Source organism: Maniola hyperantus, chromosome 26 (genome assembly GCF_902806685.2).
Source record: "Maniola hyperantus chromosome 26, iAphHyp1.2, whole genome shotgun sequence".
Lineage (NCBI taxonomy): Eukaryota > Metazoa > Arthropoda > Insecta > Lepidoptera > Nymphalidae > Maniola > Maniola hyperantus.
Window position 1 is genome coordinate 7120598 of NC_048561.1, and position 24216 is coordinate 7144813.

The 24216-nt window shown below is 38.8% G+C and overlaps 3 protein-coding genes across 4 annotated transcripts in view; 1 reads left to right on the forward strand and 2 right to left on the reverse strand.

Moving 5' to 3' along the window:
* LOC117994281 (uncharacterized) overlaps nt 1-6450 on the reverse strand; it is a 34917-nt gene extending 28467 nt beyond the window's left edge. Inside the window, exons 1-6 of the mRNA XM_069507392.1 lie at nt 6196-6450; nt 5455-5624; nt 4254-4413; nt 3624-3718; nt 2731-2866; nt 903-1072 (exon numbers count right to left, since the gene is read on the reverse strand). Of these exons, the coding sequence (XP_069363493.1) occupies nt 903-1072; nt 2731-2866; nt 3624-3718; nt 4254-4413; nt 5455-5624; nt 6196-6316 (852 nt within the window). The 5' untranslated portion in view covers nt 6317-6450. The remainder of the gene's footprint in view (nt 1-902; nt 1073-2730; nt 2867-3623; nt 3719-4253; nt 4414-5454; nt 5625-6195) is intronic.
* Nucleotides 6451-8632: 2182 nt separating this feature from the next.
* LOC117994525 (heat shock protein 68-like) lies at nt 8633-11010 on the reverse strand. 2 transcript variants are annotated; one of them, XM_034982459.1, is made up of 2 exons: nt 9010-11010; nt 8633-8946 (listed from the first exon to the last, which is right to left on the reverse strand). In XM_034982459.1, exons 1-2 carry the CDS (start codon nt 10890-10892, stop codon nt 8808-8810), a joined length of 2022 nt encoding a protein of 673 aa, XP_034838350.1. In that variant the 5' UTR covers nt 10893-11010; the 3' UTR covers nt 8633-8807. The 2 variants fall into 2 exon arrangements, with proteins under 2 accessions (XP_034838350.1, XP_034838349.1); XM_034982458.1 differs by having other exon boundaries at nt 8633-11010.
* A 2757-nt stretch (nt 11011-13767) lies between these two features.
* Ide (Insulin degrading metalloproteinase) overlaps nt 13768-24216 on the forward strand; it is a 38931-nt gene continuing 28482 nt past the window's right edge. The window contains exons 1-6 of the mRNA XM_069507664.1: nt 13768-14125; nt 14846-15028; nt 16086-16174; nt 17419-17504; nt 18324-18445; nt 19365-19534. Coding sequence (XP_069363765.1) covers nt 14880-15028; nt 16086-16174; nt 17419-17504; nt 18324-18445; nt 19365-19534 — 616 coding nt within the window. The 5' untranslated portion in view covers nt 13768-14125; nt 14846-14879. The remainder of the gene's footprint in view (nt 14126-14845; nt 15029-16085; nt 16175-17418; nt 17505-18323; nt 18446-19364; nt 19535-24216) is intronic.

Here is a 24216-nt window from a genome sequence, read left to right on the forward strand (position 1 = left end):
TCATCATGATCAACCCATCGCCGGCTCACTACAGAGCACAGGTCTCCTCTCAGAGTGAGTAGGGTTTGCCCATAGTCTACCACGCTGGCCATGTGCGTATTGGTAGACTTCACACACCTTTAAGAACATTATGGAGAACTTTCAGGCATGCAGGTTTCCTCACGATGTTTTCCTTCACCGTTAAAGCAAGTGATATTTAATTACTTAAAACGCACATTATATTATATAATATTATACTACTTCATTTGTCTGTATTGCGTGTAAGTACTATCCTACACACCTAGTTTCTCCTTTCTCCAAAGGTTGCCTGGTAGAGATTGCTGTGAGCAATAAGGCCGCCTTTGCATACAATTATTTTTTAGGTTTAGTTTTTTTGTAATAGTTATGTAATATTTTTGTGTGCAATAAAGTATTTCTATCTATCTATCTATCTATAGCTCCGAAAAGTTAGAGGTGCCCGGGTTCGAACCCCCGACCTTCGATTGGAAGGCGGACGTCCTAACCACTAGGCTATCACAGCTTTTTACTCATAATCTAAATATATAAAAGGAAAAGGTGACTGACTGACTGACTGACTGACTGACTGATCTATCAACGCCCAGCTCAAACTACTGGACGGATCGGGCTGAAATTTTGCATGCAGATAGCTATTATGACGTAGGCATCCGCTAACTCGAAAATTCAACCCCTAAGGGGGTGAAATTGGGATTAGAAATCGGTGCAGTCCACGCGAACGGAGTCGCAGGCATAAGCTAGTGATATAAGTACATACATGTCCCTTTGGACAAGTGTGGTGGCAGTATCCGCTAAGAAAGGATTTTTGAAAACTCATCCCTTAAGGGGGTTAAATAGGGGTTTGAAATTTATGTAGTCCACGCGAAGTCGCGGGAATAAGCTAGTACCTGAATAGAATCCACATCAGTGATAGAGCCAAGCACGGCTCTATACATCGCTAGTATGGTAGGTCGTGCGCACACACCGTCGCAGCACCACGCCAGTGTGCGAACGCGCTTGTCACCAGATATGCGCTCGCGGAACAAGTGTGCGTAGTTTCCGAAGATTTTTAGAGTAACTGAAACGAAAAAACCACTTTTTACAAAGCTAAAGTAAGTAAAAGCAAAGTAAAATATGCTTTATTGTACACCAAAACAAAAACAATAGACATATAACAAATACAGCAAGTACAATAGGCGGCCTTATCGCTAAAATAGCGATCTCTTCCAGGCACCCTTAGGGTAGAGCATATTGTAAAAATTAAAGAAAGCGGAAGGGGTGTACTAATTAAATAAAGTAAATACACATAATATACGTATATATATATAAATGAAAATACAACAGTAAATAAGAGAGGAATAGACAACAGATAAGTGGAATAAAAGTAAAAATAAATAAACACATCAAATGGAGGATAAATAAAATAGCTTCAATTTTGTTTTAAAAATTGATAGTGATTGAGACTGTTTGATATCCAAGGGGAGAGAATTCCATAGCAGTATAGCGGTAACAGTAAATGATTTAGCATGATAAGAAGAGGAGTGTGTAGGAATTTTCAGGTGTAGATTATTTTGAGAACGAAGAGAAAAAGAGTGTGTATCACATCGGTACTCAAAACGTTCTTTAAGAACGTATAACGTAACGTAAGAACGAAGCTATTACACTGATCGAGAGCAATTTACGCTTATTAATTGAGGAGTTACGTTCTCCATCTCCGAAGATATTCATCAGATCTTTACCAAATTAGAATGGGACCACCTCTGAAGTATGTCCTACTAAACAAAAAAAGAATTATCAAAAACGGTTCATAATTGACGGAGTAATCGCGTAAGAAACATACAAAAAAAAAACATACAGTCGAATTGAGAACCTCCTCCTTTTTTTGGAAGTCGGTTAAAAAGTAGCCTATGTCACTCTCCAGGTCTTAAACTATAATCATGCAAAAAATTACGTCGATCCGTTGCTCCGTTGCGACGTGATTGAAGGACAAACCAACAACACACTTTCGCATTTATAATAGGGGTAGTGATAATCAGTACCCTTCAGTATCCTTATTATAAATGCAAAAGTGTGTTTGTTTTTTGGTTTATTGGTTTGTCCTTCAATCACGTCGCAACAGTGCAACGGATTTACGTGATTTTTGCATGGATATAGGCTACTTTTTATCCTGAAAAATCAAAGAGTTCCCACGAGGTTTCTAAAAACCTAAATTCACGCGTACGAAGTAGCGGGCATCAGCTAGTTGCAAATAAATTAGTGTGATTGTACTGCTTTGCTCTTTTTTAGGGTTCCGTACCTCAAAAGGAAAAACGAAACTCTTATAGGATCACTTTGTTGTCTGTCTGTCTGTCTGTCAAGAAACCTACAGGGTACTTCCCGTTGACCTAGAATCATGAAATTTGGCAGATAAGTAGATCTTATAGCAGACATTTGGGGAAAAATCTGAAAACCGTGAATTTAGGGTTAGATCACACAAAAAAAAATTAAATTGTGGTCATGAACTAATAATTAGTATTTTCAACTTTCAAAGTGAGTGACTATACCAAGTGGGGTATCATATGAAAGGGATTTACCTGTACATTTTAAAACAGATTTTTATTTATTTTTATGCATCATAGTTTTTGAATTATCGTGCAAATACGACTGTAGCACAGACCCTCATTGCGCGAGCCTGACTCGCACTTGGCCGGTTTTTTATTTATACCCACTGCTTCATCATATTAGTCAACCACCTACCTTCCTCACACCTGGGCAGGTCCAGACAAGTCACCAGCTGGTCATACAATACGTTCAGTTCCATAGTGGGCAGCTCCATCCCAAAGTGCTTGAATAGACCACATATCCCTTCTAGAACTGCTTTCGTCACGGTGACCTATAAATTAAATGTACAAATTTTAGAGCCTCAATAGCTCAACGGGTAAACGAGTGGACTGAAAACTGAAAGGTCGACGGTTCAAACCCCGCCCGTTGCACTATTCTCGTACCTACTCCTAGCACAAGCTTGACGCTTAGTTGGAGAGGAAAGGGGAATATAAGTCATTTAACATGGCTAATATTATTTAAAAATTTAAAGTTAAATTTTGTAAAAGCCCCGCAAATTTCTAATGCGCGTGGCCGCCATTTTAGTGACGTCAGCACTAGACTGAAGTTTCGAGCTGATGGTATATTTTTATTTCGGCTGACGTCAAAATGACGTCATTTCGATTAATGAGACATGCTTCCAGCGCTATAGCAATTAGCGGGACTTATACTAAAACGCACTGTAAAAGTAAAAAAAATCAAAAGTTATGAATTTTTGCTCATTTCGTTTGTTCATTCATCACTACAAAGTCACTAAGTAAGTAGACTTGTCATCTAAATATATGAAAGGAAAAGGTGACTGACTGACGATGACTGATCTATCAACGCACAGCTCAAACTACTGGACGGATCAGGCTGAAATTTGGCATGCAGATAGCTTTTATGACGTAGGCATCCACTAAGAAAGCGTTTTTGAAAATTCAATCCCTAAGGGGGTGAAATATGGGTTTGAAATTTGTGTAGTATAATCTTCGATTGTGCAATATGCTTTTTTCAGGAGCATACTTTTAATAGATTTTTTAAACTTGTTTGAAAGGACGTCTACTCACAGTGTATTTATTAGAATCCAGTAAATTCAGGTAAACTCGCCATATTTTTGTGACGTCATCCGCCACCACGCTCGGGTGGTGTTCACATATTGTACCTGCAACAGGTTTCATATTCTGACACTAGTAACTAATTACTACCTCAGCGCGCGATGGAGAGAGCTATGTGCGGAGTTTCTTACGTCATCAATGAGGAAATGAGGAGAGGAGATCCGTAGGAGAACTAGAGTAACCGACATTGCCCAACAGGTTACGAAGCTGAAGTGGCAATGGGCGGGGCACATAGTTCGTGCAACCGATAGACGTTGGGGTCCCAAGGTGCTGGAATGGCGACCTCGCACCGGAAGACGCAATGTCGGAAGACCCCCGACTAGGTGGACGGACGACATCGGACGAGTCGCAGGGAGCCGCTGGATGTCGGCGGCACAAGACCGTGGCGTGTGGAAGTCCCTATAAGAGACCTATGTCCAGCAGAGGACGTCTATCGGTTAATGATGATGATGATGATGATGATGACCTACTACCTCAGAATACATAGTAGTATAGGTAACAGGTCATAACACCTTTCTAGAACTCGATTTTTATTTGAAATGTCTCTGCTATAGGTACTATTTTAGTTCAATGAATGCTTACCCACTAAAACAGCGAGGGGCGCTTTACAAGTGGTGGTCTCCTGCAGAGCAGACACGTGTCTGGCGAAGTCCCGCGCGCCCGCGGCCGACCGGCGCGCCACCCTCGTCACACATGAGAGAGCCTGCTGCTTTACCAGCGGCTCGTAATGTAGCAGACATAGCTGAGAAATATTAAAAACTTTTCAATGAGTCATCATGATCAACCTATCGCCGGCTCACAACAGAGCACAGGTCTTCTCGCAGAGTGAGAAGGCTTAGCCATGTGCGGATTGGTAGACTTCACACACCTTTGAGAACATTATGGAGAACTCTCAGGCATGCAGGTTTCCTCACGATGTTTTCCTTCACCGTTAAAGCAAAAAATACCTATTTAATTTCTTAAAACGTACATAATATTATTATGTTTGGATTAGTAAATTTTATTTATTTATTTATTTATTTTATTTATTTATTAATTTAATTTATTTTATTTATTTATTTAGTAAATCAAACACTTGAGTTCAACATGAACTGAGATTGTGGCTAATTCCGTTGTACACAATCTCTAAACTAAACTAAAATGACACGTGCTATCCCTTTCATAATGTTGCTTGCGGAAAAGGATAACACTAGATGTACACCTGTTAATTTAGTTTAGCTTAGAGATTGCGTACAAGAGAATCAGCCCCAATGTCATACACTTTTGCAATCTACCCACTTACTCATACAACAACGTAAGAAGTATGTAGCTACCCTACTGTATACATAACATATACGCTTGTATAATAAGCTTCCAGAAGATATGTTGGCGATGTCTCTCAACAAGTTCAAAGTTTTCATAAAACGTAAACTTACTGAAAAGTCCTATTACAATGTAAAGGATTATTTAAATGATAAGAAAGCTTGGGAATGAGTTACTTAACAACTTTATATCATAAATTCTAGTTCTAGAAAGTGTATCACCACTTACTCAAAAAAAAAATACCTAGCTGAGTTTGTGGGTTCTACTCAGACCTAGGTGTGTTTGGAACCCTTAGCTTTAGCCTATGTCCAGGTCTTAAACTATACCCATGCAAAAAATCAAGTTGATCCATTACTCCATTGAGACATGATTGAAGGACAAACCAACAAACAAACACACTTTCGCATTTATAATAGGGGTAGTGATTTCCTTGAAGTGTAGGTAAAAACACTATCATAAAAATTATAAATTACTTTTGTACCTGTACAATTTCATCATAATATTTCTCAGCAGATGCATGCTTAGTGACAATGTCACCCAACAGTTTCAGGGCCCCACGGACAAAGACGTCCCAGCTGCTGTCTGTACGTTTGTTCGCTACAACCTCTAGAAGATGCACTGGTTTGTGCAGCAGAGTTGATAGGATCCATTCTGAAAGATTGAAAATTTACTATTATGATGACTAAGCAGCTTTCGCTGATGCGTCTCTATCAGAAGTGCTTCGAGTTTTCCAAATGTTTGTCTAATCTATTCTTGAACTGGTTAACAAAACTTGCAATGACCACATCCTTAGGCAATTTATTCCATATGTGAACAACTCTGTTGGTCAGAAAGTGTTTTAATGGATTTTTCGATGGCAATTGATATTGTAGCTTCATATCATGTCCCCTAAATCTAGGATTGCTCCTTCTCGAATACATGCTCTCAAAATTTGGGACATTATAATAATTATTTAGTATTTTGTAAGTTTCAAGTAGATCGCCTCTTTTTCACCAGCTTTTGAGAGTGCTGAGTTCAAGTTTTTTAAGTCTTTGTTCATAGGGGAATATATACTAAGAAATTAGGGGGTTATATATACTAAGAAATTGTCCATTGACGCATGCATCCGCTAAGAAAGGATTTTTGAAAATTCAACCCCTAAGGGAGTGGAAATAGGGGGGAAATGTGTGTAGTCCACGCGTACGAGTTCGCGAGCATAAGCTAGTAAATAAATAAAAATCACCTGTCTCAAATGGTGCTAAATCCTCAGCCAACACATTTTCAGCGCTTTGCAAGACTTTGCTCAAGATTTTCGGATCACTTTCGTCTTGATAACTTTGTATTATCACTTCCCACTCATCCATTTTGCACTCATGAGGAGTTACGGATTTTTGGTGGATCAAATATTGATATCAACGGATGATTCACGTATTTAAATCGCTTGAACTATAATGTTACATATTTTAATGTGGAAACACGAAAATTAGACCGGCCGGCACTAGCTATACACTGTAGTCTGTGACTAGCTGGGTAAAGGCTGGGTACAACAAAAATATGTCAAAACGCAGGTCAAAACAACTCAAATGTCAAGAGCTAATTGTCAAAACTTTTTGACTTCTTTGCCTAAATTACATATTAGATTGATCGCACATCATTTGAAATTGTCTATCAGAAAAATACGTGCGATGGCTTGTTTGCATTGTTGCAACAAGAATCGCACAAATTCAGCCAATCAGCACAATTGAGATTGTAATAATGATTGATGCAGGTTTCCCGCAATCGAGGTGCTGTACGCTATGCGTCAGAAAGTTTTCCCCCGACAGACAAAATATCCAATAGTATGCGGTCGGCCTAAATCTGGGCTATAACGAGTAATTTTTTTTAAATCTTCTGGCTTTTACAAAACGAGTCTTGTACTGGCTTATTTTCATAATTAACATCTGGATTCTGGGAATCGAACCCGAAAACTTTTTCCTACAGGCAATGCAATTATTTGCATGCATTGTATCTATTTAGCCACAACACAATCTACACTACACAATTCAAAATTAAGCAGGCTATAAAGTTTTGCACTACCTACCTACCTACTACAGCTCAACTGGGAATCGAACCCAGAGCTTTTTACTTAGCAACTACTCCAAAGCAATAAAACTTGCACAAGTCAACTCTGACAAGTCACTTGCAGTGTGAACACTTGAGCAAGTTAAGTTGACTAGAACTTGCACAAGTCTGCTCTGACAAGCAACTTGCATGTGAACACTTGAGCAAGTCAAAGTATAGTAGACTAGTGCCCTGTTTATCAAACGTTACAAGTCTTGTATTACAAGCGTTTCTCTTGTAAATTTGAGCATTTTTACAAGAATGTGTTTATCAAAACTACACTTGTAAACTACAAGCTACGAGTAATATCACTTGTAATACAAGTGTTTTTCACACTTGTATTTGTGGTTTTGTTCATCAAAAATGCCTTTATAGCTTGTAGCTTGTAGCTTGTAACTTGTAACGAAAAAGTTGGAGAGCCTCTATTGACTCTTAATTTATTTTACAAGTTGTATGCAAGTATGATATTGTATAAAAGAATAATTAAATTATCTAGTACCTAGTAGTAAATAGGTAAAATAACTATAAAATAATTCAAAGGTGTAATTTTATTAAACTTATCCATGTTGCTCTTCTTAAATTTGACCAAAACGTGTCTCATGTACATACGAGTATGCTGGCATAATCTTTTTCGGCAGATACAAGTCCAAGCGACTGACATAGCAATAGTATTTCTTTCCACTCTGCTATTTTTTGGTCTTTAGATAATTTATCAGTAAATGCGCCAAATAAAATATCTTTTTTGTCACGAATTACTTAATTGAAGAATAATTGTAACTTTCGCATCAGATTTTGCCATTTTTTGCGATGTAATTCGCCTAGCGAAAATTTTTAAAGTCTATCTATTTTTCCAAATTTTAAGTCTAACCTTAATTCATGAAAAATAATGTATAGTATAGGTACTTCCTGTTGGTGTAGGTACCGAAATAGAATAAATAAAAGTAGGTAGGTAAATAAAATAAGAAGCAATAGGTTTTGCAAATAGGTTATTTAACACAAAATTAAATAATTTGAAAAAAGTTTTATTTTTAACAATAACTTGACTAGTTATGGTACCGTAATTTCTATTTTATCGACATTTTATTACGGTTGAAAAATTATTTTGCAATTTAGCAAAAATAAAGTGTATAAATTAAAAATACAAGTTCTACAAGTCTTGTAAAATCCTACAAGTCTTGTGAAATTATTTGATAAACATAATTTACAAGAGTTTGTAAAAAAGTTCTTGTAACTTGTAACTTGTGAGCTTGTAGACTTGTAATGTTTGATAAACAGGGCATAGGTATACAAAAATTGCAGAAAGTGCCTTACTACAAGTGTTTACAGTGCAACTTTTGTTGCTAGTGGATACCTTCCTACTAAGTATAAAAGTAAAACTAAGCTTACAGCCGCACTCAGAGTCGCTTAATCGTTACTCAAGGCATTCCTTATCCATACTAATTGGCTGAGTGCGGCAGATAGTTATAGTCGACGCATTTTAAACTGAGTCGTCGAGTTACGTCGAGGTAACACGAAGACTCAGTTTAAAATACGTCGACTATTAATTAGTTAACTTACTTAGAAAAATAAAAAACACAAAATTAATTTTAATTTTCTATTTATTGAGTATTGAACACAGAATACAAAATCACCAGTTATTTTAAGGAATTAACACAATAAGTTATAATTAAGCAAAATTATAAAACTAATCAGTCTATTAGGTACTAGGAACTAATCAGTCGAAAAAAAAATACAAATTCCACAATAATTATGATTTTAGTCGACCTCTTCTACTGTCGGTCCAGAGTATGACTGCTGTTGCTGTTGGTAACCTGGGTAACCACCACCTCCTTGCTGGAAACCACCAGGGAAGCCACCCGGTCCACCTTGCTGGAAGCCACCAGGGAAGCCACCCTGTCCACCTGGGAAGCCACCCTGTCCACCAGGGAAGCCACCCTGTCCACCAGGGAAGCCACCTTGCGCTCCCTGTCCAGGATAACCATTAGCTCCTTGTTGGTAACCAGGGTTTCCTCCAGCACCATGCATCTTGCTCATCAACGGTGAACACATCCTCTGCAAACCCTTCAACTTATCCTCATACTCTTCTTTCTCTGCTAAGGAGTTATTATCAAGCCACTTCAGTGCATCATCACACTCTCTTCTTGCCTGTTCTTTTTCTTGCTCACTCAATTTATCTCCCGCTTCATCGATAGCTTGTTTCACACCAAATATGTAAGTTTCGAAATGATTCCGAGATGTGACCCGTTCTCTTTGGCGGCTATCTTCTTCTTTATACTGCTCTGCTTCAGAGAGCATTCTATCAATCTCTGCTTGGGATAACCTTCCCTTATCATTCTTGATTACAATGTTCTTGCTGCGGCCAGTACTATTTTCTTTGGCCGACACATTCAATATACCGTTGGCATCTAAATCGAATGTGACATCAATTTTTGGTACTCCACGTGGCGCTGGAGGTATACCAGTTAAATCAAACTTCCCAAGTAGATTGTTATCCTTGGTCATAGCTCGTTCACCTTCGAAAACTTGGATGGTGACAGCTGGTTGGTTATCCGAGTATGTTGTGAAGGTTTGACTCTGCTTACATGGGATTTTGGCGTTCCTTTCTACGATTTTAGTCATGACGCCTCCAGCGGTTTCGATTCCAAGGGACAACGGAGCTACATCGACTAGTAATACATCCTGGATCTTGCTGTGTTGTTCTCCACTTAGTATAGCAGCTTGCACTGCAGCTCCGTATGCTACTGCTTCATCCGGGTTGATGGACAGGTTCAGCTTCTTTCCACAGAAGAAATTCTGGAGCATGCTCTGGATCTTCGGGATGCGTGTCGAACCTCCCACCAGGACAACGTCGTGGATGGAGGATTTGTCCAGCTTAGCATCTTTCAAAGCTTTTTCAACCGGCTCCAGAGTTCCACGGAACAAATCAGAGTTTAACTCCTCGAATCTCGCTCGAGATACTCGGGTGTAGAAATCAATTCCTTCATAAAGAGCATCGATTTCTATTGTAGCTTCCGTGCTCGAAGATAATGTACGTTTGGCCCTTTCAGCAGCAGTTCTTAACCGACGGAGAGCTCTGGAGTTCCCTTTGAGATCCTTCTTGTATTTCCGCTTGAACTCATCAGCCAAATGGTTGACCAGTCGGTTGTCGAAGTCCTCACCTCCTAAATGAGTGTCACCGGCTGTAGCCTTCACTTCGAATAGGGATCCTTCGTCGATGGTTAAAATCGAAACGTCGAATGTCCCGCCTCCCAAATCAAAGATCAATACATTCCGTTCCCCTTTGAGGTTCTTGTCCAATCCATACGCTAATGCGGCTGCTGTGGGTTCGTTTATGATACGTAGGACATTCAGACCGGCGATAGCACCCGCGTCCTTTGTAGCTTGACGTTGAGAATCGTTGAAGTACGCTGGAACGGTCACAACGGCATCTCGAACTGTGCTTCCTAAATACGCTTCAGCTGTCTCCTTCATCTTAGTCAGCACCATGCTACTGATCTCTTCCGGCGCGAAACGTTTAACTTCACCTTTGAATTCGACCTGTATTTTCGGCTTGCCGCAGTCGTTAACAACTTTGAAAGGCCAATGCTTCATGTCCTGTTGAATTTTCGGATCGTCGAATTTCCTTCCGATCAGTCGCTTTGCATCAAAAACGGTGTTGTTCGGGTTCAAAGCGACTTGGTTCTTCGCAGCATCGCCGATAAGTCGCTCCGTATCCGTGAACGCGACGTAGGATGGTGTTGTTCGGTTTCCCTGGTCATTGGCGATGATTTCCACGTTTCCATGTTGCCACACACCGACACAAGAATACGTCGTACCGAGATCGATTCCAATTGCTGGCATTTTCACTTTATTTCACTTTTAAAAGTTCACACAAACGTATAATAGTTTTGTTTTGGTAGAGTGTTTTCACCGAATTCACTTCTTCACTTCACTTCGTTTATTTGAGTAATACATGCTTTGGCGGTGTGTTGTTGTTTCGGATTGACTATGCTGCGTAGGCCCTACTGGCCGCTACAGCGTCACCGGGGGGGTTGGCGAGCGCGAAGCTCCGCCTGGGGGTGAGCCCTAGAGCTCGAAGAACAATTCAGAGTGATCGGGGGGCAACGCCATCCTAAGGGCGCCTCCTGCGAGGCTCGGACCACGGCTTAGGGTAACGTTGGGATGGGAGGAGCTGTTAATCTGATGTTTTGGTCAGTGGGTCCCCGGGGGCGTGACACATGGCCACGACCGGGTGACGTCAGGAATCGGGGACCTCGTCTTCGCCGGCGAAGACGCTGTAACTTTGTTTTGTGTAACCCTTCGAAAAAGGGGGCATTGTCGGTCATTATCTGGTCGTCGGGATCGTTAAGGACATGCTTAGGGCGTCTTTTATCGGGAGGATGCTTTGGCGGGCAAACCGGCCGCTTATATAGTAAGCCTACCCTTGCCAGGATTATTCGAGAAAATTCTGGAAATGACCCCAATCCACCAATAGAATTCGACATTGTCGTAGACAATTCTAGAGACATCGTTTTATCCGACCAATGAGTGCGCAGAAAACACAAAGATAAGAACAACAATATATGAATTAAGTCTGTCAGACAGAGATAACAAATAAGTGACACTAACCAATGAGAATGGCGTCCTAGTTCTGTCAAACCATTGTCAAACGTACTGGGCGGAGCCTATTGTTATAATGTTGCCAGAGCTAGTGAATCTCCAAGAAATATTGGAGATTTCAACTTTGAATCATTTCTCAAACATTTTGATGTACAAGTGTTGAAAAGAGTCTTAAAATAGATACAGTAATCTCACCAATCCTACTGAGTTAATATTTTAAGTTTTGAAGTAATCGTCATCATCATTATCAACCCATCGCTGGCTCACTACTGAGTACGGGTCTACTCTCAGAATGAAAAGGGTTTAGGCCATAGTCTGCCATGCTGGCCCAGTGCGGATTGGCAGACTCTACATACTTTTGAAAACATTGTAGAGAACTCTTAGGCATGCTGGTTTCCTCACGATGTTTTCTCTCACTGTTAAAGCAAGTGATATTTAACTGCTTAAAACTCACAAAACTCCGCAAAGTTAAAGGTGAATGCCCAGAATCGAACCTCAAAAAGTCAAACCTCCTCGAAAGTCTTAGTTCAGGATCAGCCTGGCTGTCCAGCGCGGAAATGCAGCCAGTATTCTTGGCACCATTCCACGTGGGTATGATTTGTATAGTAATTAGATAAGGCTAGCTTTAAGTTTTATTGTAATATTTTCATTTAAAAAAAAAAAAGTTGAGTGTGTGATCTACTAGTTTTAAATAAGAAGGTATTTTAAATTTTTTATTAAAGTTGGAATTTGCTATTGATGCATGCTTGTTCCTCATTGATCATCCTGAAACCACGATTTTCTCAGTCTGATGCTCGAGAACTAAGTTTTATTTATTTGGCAAAAGCTTTTTGAAGATACTACAAAATATATATTTTTACGTACCTATCTCTCCTCAATCATGGCATTAATTACAGGTGTTTTTTTTCCAGTCATTTAGAGTAATAAAAACTCACGATTATCCTACACCAAGGTAACCAAACAAGACGTAATGTGTTCAAACAGTAATCTATCTAAGGTCTTTAAGTACTTCCTTCGAAGTGTGAAGGGCTATAAGGGCGCACAACTTAGTAAAGTAATAATACTATAGGTGTAGTTCCCGGCAGTTCAATAGTCGCGTCGGACCTACGATGCGAGTGCGAACTCACGCAGGTATTGTTTCACGCACTCATGTACTATATACGGATGTAGTACTCACACTAATGCAGATGGTGAACGTGGGGTGCGGTGTGGCACACGGACTGGTGTGTTCAGCTCCCTCGCATTGCGCTCCTCACTGAGACTGACGCCTATAAAATGCTATTGTGATGCGCCTTGCGGTTAACTTCTAGAACAACTATTTAATATAATATACAGCCCAGACCATAAGTATTACAATCGGATCTCATAAGTAAACTTAACTCTATTAGATTCTCCAGCGTTAAGAATTACGCTATCTAATCGGAATACGGAGAATCTAATCCTAAATAAGACGTCACTACCTAATAGAGTTCTAGTTAAATTTTAATAGTTTAAAACGTTAATGCTCTTAATTGTTAAAAAGGAATTACCTATTGTTTATGTCAGACATTAACACACAATTATTATTTAAAAAAGTTGTTATTGTGATAGGTAACAAAATAGTAAAGTATACATTTTAATATGCTAAATTATTTTGACGATTCAAAAGCACTTATAAAAGTGTATTTGAATAAAAAATTATATTGTATTCTAATAATTACAAATTATTATTTTTTGCAAAGGTGGGGAGATTTAATGGTAGTGCTGTGCTGGTATCCCAGTCCTTGTCCCATTTTTCAACGAACATTCCCGAACGTTCACGATCTAGCTGCATTTTTTATAATTTATGTACGGCCTTGGATGCAAGTTTTTTAAGGCCATCTAGTTGCTTTTTTCAATTTAAATCTTTAATGGCCATGGCTGATGCATTATGGATTTACAAAATAAGCTAGACATTAAAACAGACGTTGATAGATTTTAGAATCAAGTAGGTATCGTATGGATTGATTGGACATTTTGCCGTACTTAATCTACTTGCAAATGATTAAAATGCTAGAATCCAGAACAAAAAAATGGTACAAAAACATGTGTTGTATTATCTGTGAAAAAATGTCCAAGTTCAAGTGTCACTGTCAGCTTATCAATGTCAAATTTGGTAAATCGTACATTTCGTCATTGCCAGTCATTGCTATTTTTAAGCTAATTTATTACGAATTATTAAATTATTTAATAGTAAATTAAGTGAAATTATCCAAGCTGGCATCCAGAAGGTTATTACTGATTGGATTCCACAGTTTTTCACCTCCCGTTTCGTATCGAGCCAGCTTCAATAGGTTAGGATTTTAGCAACAACTGTTTCGTATATTGATTAAAAATTATTGTGTTTTTTGTTTTTTTCCATTACTAATCAAGTTAAGTGTGGTTAGCATTTTGCTATTTATCTTTGTAGAAGTGCTTTATTTAATTTTTCGTAGTTTTTACTTCTATTCATGAAGGTAAGATTAATAGAACTAAAGTATCAATCATGTTTTATATTATATTGAAGACAGGTTCTAAATCTATTGCTATCTCTTTCAGTAAGCTCCCCACTTAAAAAGATAGCACTAAATTATGAGTTAAGACATGTCAATTGTTTACAACTTCAATAGCGCAATGGTTAGGAATGGACTAAATTCAGAAAGGTTGGCAGATCAAGTCCCACCTGTTGCATTATACTCGTACCGATTCCTAGCTGAAGCCTTATGCTTAGTTGGAGGGGAAAGGGGAATGTTAGTCATGATTAACATGGCTAATATTCTTTTATAAAAAGTTCAGCGACTGTGTTGAGTTAATGAATTGTAATGGCGGTAGAATATTTATTGTGCGGCGAGCTGTGATGGCCCAGTGGTTAGGACGTCCGACTTCTAATCGGAGGTCGGGGGTTCTATCCCGGGCACGCATCTCTAACTTTTCAGAGTTATGTGTGTTTTAAGCAATTAAATATCAGTTGCTTTAACGGTGAAGGATAAAATCATGAGGAAACCTGCATACCTGAGAGTTGTCCATAATGTTCTCGAAGGTGTGTGAAGTCTACCAATCCGCACATGGCCAGCGTGGTAGACTATGGCCAAAACCCTTCTCACTCTAAGAGAAGACCCGCGCTCTGTAGTGAGCCGGCGATAGGTTGATCATGATGACGATGAATGGCGGTTGAATAAGTAAACTCTATTTTCCAGCTATATCTACGTGCATAAACGTCAATACTCTAGCATGACGGTGCCGCAGTGCGTCCCTCGGGCGCCAGGCCGGGGGCAAAGCCCTGTGGAGGCGCGCCCAGGCTCTGGCAGCGACAGCCCCACTGGGGTGGTCAAGAAATACAATGATATTGTTAAGAGCCAGGAAGACAAAAGGGAGTACAGGTAAAAATATTTTTTATATAATACTGATGATGCTTGCGACATTGTCTGGGTGGAGTTAGTTTTTTTAAATACCGTAGGAACTACTTTGTCCACGTGGAATTAGATTTTTTAAAAATCCTGTGGGAAACTCTTTGAATTTACGGGATAAAAAGTAGCCTATGTCACTCTCCAGGTCTTTATCTATACCCATGCAAATCACGTCTGTAATCACGAGGTAATTACCTCTGGGTATTTTTCAGTGCCCAAAAACAGCATGTGTTCACAGAAATGGGCCAGGCCTGGCAGCTCATCGGGGTCGCTGAGGTAACCTGAAAATAACTAAATTACAGTACACCGAAACCAATGTACATCGACCTTTGGAATGACATTTCAGCGCTGTAGAGCGTTGTCTCTGTCACTCCTACCTATATGACGTTTTGTCGCTCTCAACGACAGAGACAGTGCTCTACAAATCTGCTATCTCCTTCTAAAGGTCGATGTACATTACTTTCAGCCGCGTACTGTACACACTTACTTCATTTTGTTCAGAATTATAGGTATATGGCTAACTTGTAATTGAATTGTAATTGAATAAAAATAAAGTTTTTTTAAAGGACATATGATTTATTTAAAATAGGTAATAAATTACTCTTTTTGATTGTCAGTTGTTGGATTTGTAAGATATAGTGGTGATAATTATTACGCAAACTTAAAACTAAAGCTACGAGGGTTCCAAACGCGCCCAGGTCTGAGAAGAGCCCACAACAAACTCAGCCGGGTATTCTTTTTATATCACCACTTTACAAAATCATAAATTAAACTTATTAGAACACTAGCTGATGCCCGCGACTTCGTCTGCGTGGAATTAGGTTTTTTAAAAATCCCGTGGGAACTCTTTTATTTTCCGGGATAAAAAGTAGCCTATGTCACTCTCCAGGTCTTTATCTATACCCATGCAAAAAAAATAACGTCAATCTGTTGCATCGTTGCGACGTGATTGAAGGACAAACCAACAAATAAACACACTTTCGCATTTATAATAAGGGTACTGATGTTGATTATGATTAATTTGTTTCAGAGGCTTGAAGTTAGCAAATCATCTAAAAGTGTTACTAGCGAGTGACCCCACCACGGACAAGTCAGCTGCAGCAATGGACGTCAACGTGGGTATGTAGAATGTTGATGCGTCTCCCCCCCATTGTACCCCTTCAAAGTTAGCCCGCTACCACCTTAGACTGCATCATCACTTCATCATGATCAACCCATCACCTGCTCACTACAGAGCACAGGTCTCCTCTCAGAGTGAGAAGGGTTTTGGCCAGAGTCTACGTCACGCTGGCCAAGTGCAGATTGGCAGACTTCACACACCTTTGAGAACATTACGGAGAACTCTCAGGCATGCAGGTTTCCTCACGATGTTTTCCTTCAACGTTAAAGCAAGTGATATTTTAATTACTTAAAAACGCACATAACTCCGAAAACTTAGAGGTGCGTGCCCGGGATCGAACCCCCGACTTCCGATTGGTAGGCGGACGTCCTAACCACTAGGCTACCACAGCTTTTTATCATCATCACTTACCACCAGGTAACTTGTACAATGTTCAAACCATTTTGATTACAAGTTACCTAATAAAAAGTAAAGTTATTAAAAAATCCTATTACAATGTAAAGGATTATTTAAATCAGTACCCTTATTATAAATGCGAAAGTGTGTTTGTTTGTTGGTTTGTTGGTTTGTCCTTCAATCACGTCGCAACGGTGTAACGGATTGACGTGATTTTTTGCATGGATATAGATAAAGACCTGCAGAGTGACATAGGCTACTTTTTATCCCGGAAAATAAAAGAGTTCCCACGGGATTTTTAAAAAACCTAATTCCACGCAGACGAAGTCGCGGGCATCAGCTAGTGTTCTAATAAGTTTAATTTATGATTTTGTAAAGTGGTGATATAAAAAGAATACCCGGCTGAGTTTGTTGTGGGCTCTTCTTAGACCTGGGCGCGTTTGGAACCCTCGTAGCTTTAGTTTTAAGTTTGCATAATAATTATCACCACTATATCTTACAAATCCAACAACTGACAATCAAAAAGACTAATTTATTACCTATTTTAAATAAATCATATGTCCTTTAAAAAAACTTTATTTTTATTCAATTACAATTCAATTACAAGTTAGCCATATACCTATAATTCTGAACAAAATGAAGTAAGTGTGTACAGTACGCGGCTGAAAGTAATGTACATCGACCTTTAGAAGGAGATAGCAGATTTGTAGAGCACTGTCTCTGTCGTTGAGAGCGACAAAACGTCATATAGGTAGGAGTGACAGAGACAACGCTCTACAGCGCTGAAATGTCATTCCAAAGGTCGATGTACATTGGTTTCGGTGTACTGTAATTTAGTTATTTTCAGGTTACCTCAGCGACCCCGATGAGCTGCCAGGCCTGGCCCATTTCTGTGAACACATGCTGTTTTTGGGCACTGAAAAATACCCAGAGGTAATTACCTCTAATTATTTCTCTAATTACTTGTAATTATAAATCTTCGTCTTCTTCTTCTTCTTTTCTTCTCTATGGCTTTTTGTACTGCCGTTTTGTAGTCCACAATAATTCCGCCAATGTCAATTCAGTGGAGAAAACAATGTTGTAAATGTAATTTGGTTCTTGGATTCCTTCCATGACATACTTTTTAAAGGTATGATTCCAAACCACGCTGCACGCTGCAGTGCTGCCTCAACAGTGCTGTCACCAGCTGTCACAGTGCTGTCGCGGCACTACTGGTCACCATACAATCTCCATAAGCTTATATGACATTATATTCCGAGCTAGGCAGCAATGTTTCGCTACATTGCTGCTGCGACATTGCTGCCTTGCTCGGAACAGCTGTGTGACAGCTGGTGCGTGCTGCGTGCAGCGTGGTTCGGAATCATACCTTAAAGGTTTTGATATCATTGACACTTGACAGGTCTTGACAGACGCAACAGACATACAGAGTACAGACAGTCAACGACGTGATTCTGTATGTTAGTGATGCAACCAAATGCACCTAAACTGACTAAAAACTTTTCATTTCATGAAATATACGCAGGTGGTTCTCAATATTGAGAACTAAAGACTATAAACTAATAACTATAATCTATATGTTTTATTTTGGCTCCAAAAAATGTTACTATAGAACTACAATAACTCTTGTATATACATAATATATTGGGTAATAAATTAAATTAATTTTTAATTTTTAGTGTCTGTGGTTATTGAAGTCGGTTTTATTTTTTTTGTTATAAATAAACTTTTATTTATTATTTACTTATTTTTCAGGAAAACGAGTACAACAAGTTCCTGTCGGAACACGGCGGGTCGTCAAACGCGTCGACGTCGTCAGATCACACCACCTACTACTTCGACGTACTGCCACCACACTTGGCCAGGGCTTTGGACATGTATGTAGTACTTATAATATAACTAGCTTATGCCTGCGACTCCGTTCGCGTGGACTGCACCAATTTCAAACTCCTATTTCACCCCCCTAGGAGTCGAATTTTCCAAAAACCTTCCTTAGTGGATGTCTATGTCATAATTGCTATCTGTATGCCAAATTTCAGCGCGATCCGTCCAGTAGTTTGAGCTGTGCGTTGATAGATCAGTCAGTCAGTCACCTTCCTTTTATTTGTATAATACTAGCTTATGCTCGCGACTTCGTCCGCGTGGACTACAAAATACCAAACCCCTATTTCAACCCCTTATGTGTTGAATTTTTAAAAATCCTTTTTCAGCGGATGCCTACGCGATAGACTTCACACACCTTTGAGAACATTATGGAGAACTCCCGGGCATGCAGGTTTCCTCACAATGTTTTCCTTCACCTTAAAAGCAAGTGTTATTTTTTTTTTTTTTTTTTTAATTATTAACACACAAGAAAATTTACATACAATAGGTAGTACGCATTGTAAAAAAACCACAGAGGTTTGACCCTCAATGCGTACGTCTGCGCATTACATCATGCCTACTTAGTCATAAAACAAAATTAGAAATAATACTATTACTATATTATAATATAGTAACTTAATGTTAAAAACAAAGAACATATAATACATATACATATATACACATATATGTATATACATACATATATGGATATACACACATGCACATACACATATATTTTAACAGGTGACATTATTATTTATGTACTTATTATACGTGCGACAATTATATCGTCATGACAGTTTTAATTACTTAAAACGTACATAACTCCGAAAAGTTAGAGGTGCGTGGCCGGATCGAACCCCCGACGTCCGATTAGAAGGCGGACGTCCTAACCACTGGGCTATCACAGCTTGGTTTCGTTCGTTTTTCCAGTTTCGCCCAATTCTTCATATCCCCGCTGTTCACGGAGTCGGCGACCGGCCGAGAGCTGAGTGCAGTCAACTCGGAGCACGAGAAGAATACTTCCTCGGACATGTGGCGGCTCGACCAGCTGAACAAAAGCACCGCTCACAAAGATCATCCCTTCCACAAGTTTGGCACTGGTAAGCAGAATTCGTGCTCGCTGCGCTCGTGGCAATATTTGAAGCTTCTTCATATCCATGAAAAAATCTCACTATTATTTTTAATAGACTAAGCAGCTTTCGCTGATGCGTCTATATCAAAAGTGCTTTAAGTTTTCCAAATGTTTGTCTAATCTATTGTTGAACTGTAGGGCGATTGTCTAAAACCTGCATCAATCATTATTACAATCTCAATTGTTCTGATTGGCTGAATTTGTTGTTTGACAGCTACAATGTCACGATCGCAATCATCTCTGATTGGTTAATGCTCGCTCACTATTGGCCACAATGCATTGTTGCAACAAGAATCGCACAAATTCAGCCAATAAGAACAATTGAGATTGTAATAATGATTGATGCAGGTTTTAGACAATCCCCCTACTGGTTAACAGAACTTGACATAACCACATCCTTAGGCAATTTATTCCATATGTGAACAACTCTGTTGGTCAGAAAGTGTTTTAATGGATTTTTCGATGGCAATTGATATTGTAGCTTCATATCATGTCCCCTAAATCTAGGATTGCTTCTTCTCGAATACATACTCCCAAGATTTGGGACATTATAATAATTATGTAGTATTTTATAAGTTTCAATTATATCGCCTCTTTTCGCCTGCTTTCTATGGTGCTGAGTCCAAGTTTTATAAGTGTTTTCCTTAGGCAAGAATTGTTGGAAAGGGTGCAGAGGTGAGTTTCCAACAATTCTATATCCTTAATGAAATTCCATACTTGAAATCCATATTTATTAATGGATTCTAGACGTGAAATCCATTTTTCTATTCGTTAGTATTCTTTATATTGACTTCTTAGAATAGAATAGAATAGAATGTTTTTTTATTCATGTAAACTTTTTAAAAGTGCTTATGAATAGTCAGGTAGTTTTAATTTACCACTGGTTCGGAATGCCGTTCCTACCGAGAAGAATCAGCAAGAAACTCGGCGGTTGCTCTTTTTAATTTTTCAATTTACAATGTATGTATGTATGTATGTATATACTTTATTGCACCACAGAAACACAAATGACAGGTTACAAAAAGAAATCTTAATAAGTAGGTACAAAAAGGCGGTCTTATCGCTAAATAGCGATCTCTTCCAGACAACCTTAACGCTAGGGAAAAAACGAACAAATGGACAATGGGAGGTGGTGTAAAATAAACCTAAATACCAATAGCTAAATAAACTAAACCATATAATAAGAATATAAAATACATATTGTTAATACACTAATACATACAAATAAAGTATAATAGACATACATAAGACTACATAGATATATATACACATATAGATTTAAATAATAAACTATGCCGTTACTGATGATAGCAAAGAGATAGGTAATGATCTTTGACGTCAATTTTAAATTTGTTAAGGGATTCAGCACGATGGATTTGCGAGGGAAGCTCGTTCCATAAACAGATAGCAGTGACCGTGAAGGAATTCTTAAAGTATTTTGTCCGATGTGTAGGTGGCGCTAGAATGAGTTTTCCCGCTGATCGTAAAACTCTATCTGGTCTGTCATGGCCTAGAAATTTGAAATTTTCTTTTAAATAACTTGGAGTCATTGGATTGAACAATACACAGTACAGAAGAGAAACAATGTGCAGATTCCGGCGAAAGCGAATGGGTAACCATTTGAGCTTTGAACGAAATTCGGAGACATGGTCATATTTGCGCAAGCCAAATATAAACCTAATAGCAAGGTTTTGAATTCGCTCAAGTTTATTAAGTTGGTCCTCGGTTAAATCAATGTAGCTTGCGTCTGCATAATCGAGAATAGAGAGCAGTAAAGATTGAGCTAACATAATCTTAGTAGGAATGGGAAGCAAAGAACGTAGGCGCCTGAGAGAACCCATGGCAGCAAAGGTCTTTCTACTGAGTTCCTTTAATTGATGAGACCACGAGAGAGTAGTGTCCAAGTAGACACCGAGATTTTTCACAGTAGCACTATAAGGTATAACAACACCATTTAATGTAAGTATTGGTAGATTATCCCAATCAACCCTCGAAATCAAGCCAGCACCACCAATAATAATAGCCTGGGATTTACAAGGATTCACTTTTAAACCATAACTCTTACTCCATTCACTGACAGCCGCCAGGTCCCTATTAATAGTACAAATAGCAGAGGGCAAGTCTTCGAGAGTTGACTGAGTGTACACTTGGAGATCGTCTGCGTACATGTGATAGAGAGAAGTAATGATTTGGGAAATTGAATTAATGAAGATAGCAAAGAGTAAAGGAGACAACACGCCACCTTGAGGAACCCCAGCACGCAATTCGCACCAAGATGAAAACATACCTTCGATGCGAATACGCTGCCGCCGCCCACTGAGGTAACTCTGAAACCAACCAACCACTGATGGAGATATGTTAATGGAACGTAACAGACTCAGCAAGATGTCAAAATCGACGGAATTAAATGCATTGCTAAAATCCAGCAATACCAACACAGTGAGCTGTTTATTATCCATGCCCCGTCGAATGTCGTCGGTGACTTTTACTAGCGCTGTAGTCGTACTATGGCCCGACCGGAAACCAGACTGAAGGGGATTTAGAAGGCAATTTCTGTTTAGGAATAGGTACAATTGGTGGAAAACTAGCTTCTCAAGAACTTTAGATAGAAATGGGAGAATTGAAATAGGGCGAAATTCAGAAAAATGTGAGGCATGAGCCTTTTTTGGGAGAGGAATAATTTGAGCACTTTTCCAAGCTTCAGGAAATTTAGACGTTGAGATAGATACATTTAAAATATGTGTTAGAACAGGAATAACAACGTCAAGGATAGGTAAGATCATATTACGACTAACGCTATCATCACCCACGGCATTAGACGAGACTGATAATATGTTCTTTTTAACATCACATTCAGTGAAAGGATTGAAATTAAACGGTTGATAATCAGGAGCTGGCATAGATGAAAGAATACTCAGAGTGCGATCCTTATCTGAGTTATCGATTGTACTAGCTGAAGTAAAATGTTTATTAAGGAGATCAATATCAATATTCTGATGAGGCGAACTAGGGGATGCTTTACCAACTCCAAGAGATTCTAGAAATTTCCAAACTTTGGCAGGGTCGCCGTTTTCGACAGATTTGTGAATGTGGCGTCGTTGTGCGTCTCTACACGATGTATTGCAGCGATTCCGAGCTTTATTATAATTCCGCTGATTTTTATCAGACTTTTCGGCCTTAAGTTTACTTTTCGCAAAGCCTTTATTCATAATAAGTTTTTTGAGATCATCTGTTAGCCAAGGTGCTGGTAAATGTTTGATTTTTATAGGCTTAACCGGAGCATGAACGTCGTAAAGCTGAATGAGAAAGGAGTTAAATAATTCGACTTTCATGTCAACCGTAGCAGCGTTAATAACAGCAGACCAGTCCAAAAGGCGAGCATCTTCAACAAGACGTTCTTTGTCCATTCCACTAAAACTACGTTGCAGAAGGATTCTCGATTTTGCTTTTGGTGGACGGACTTTATATGAAAGAAATAAAAGATCATGGTGAGAAAAAACATCAGCCTCGTGCTGGCCATGCTTCAGAACGAATTCAGGTGAGGAAACAATAATTAAGTCAAGCAAAGATGGGACACAATCGGGTTTATTATGAGTAGCAAGGAGCGGCAATATATGTAGATTACACGCATCGGTAACCGACTGTAACTTTTTACACCGATTGTCGCCTTTGAGTAAACAAGTGTTGAAGTCACCCATTACAATGGTATGACTATATGACGGGGTCAAATTTTCAAGTAAACGTTCAAAGGCAGAGAAATAATCAATGTGTAGAGATGGACTATAACAAACGCCAAGAAGAATTTTAGTATGGGACAGTGTAACTTCAATGAATAAATGTTCGGCCGCATTAGAGGGAGGAGGCTGAGTGGACGAACTCACGACCGCAAAGGGAATGTAAGATCGAAGGTAAATCGCCACCCCTCCACCCACCCTGCCAATACGGTCGTTGCGTATAAGAACGAACCCTGGTAAAGAGTAAGAAGTGGAGGGTAAGCAGGGCTTTAGCCAAGATTCAGAGACAAGAATGGCGTGAATGTTACGAGATTCAAAAGACGCAAGCATTTCAGAGTAGTGAGCCGGAATGCTTTGTGCATTCAAGTGAATGACATTGAAATTTTTCAGAGAATCTGAGAAGTACGAAGTAAGGGCATCATTAAGTGGAATAGAAGATATTGTACTGTGAAAGCTAACCTCACTAGATGAATCGATAACTGACGGCAAAGAATAGAAATCACCAGAATCATCAGAAGTAATACTTATATTATCTAACGACATAAATTATAAATAAAAATAAAATAAATAAATAAAATAAATAAAAGAATAAAAACAAAAACCAAATATCAAAATTAAAACAAATACATACAAAGGTCCCTCACCCGCCAGTTGTCTGAAAGAGATTTACATAAGTATAGAAGTTAAGTATAAAAATTAATCAACAGAAATATCAGAATAAAAAAGGACAAAAAAAAAAAAAAGAAAATTTAATTATTTACAAACATTGATTAAAATTATCGTACGGTCTAGGTAATTTAAATCAAAACAAGCCAAAAAAAGAAAAAAGAAAAATTAAACTAAAATCACATTACAAATAAGTATCTGTTATAAATAACGTTACACTACCGGAACGTATGAGAGTTTTTAAGTGACG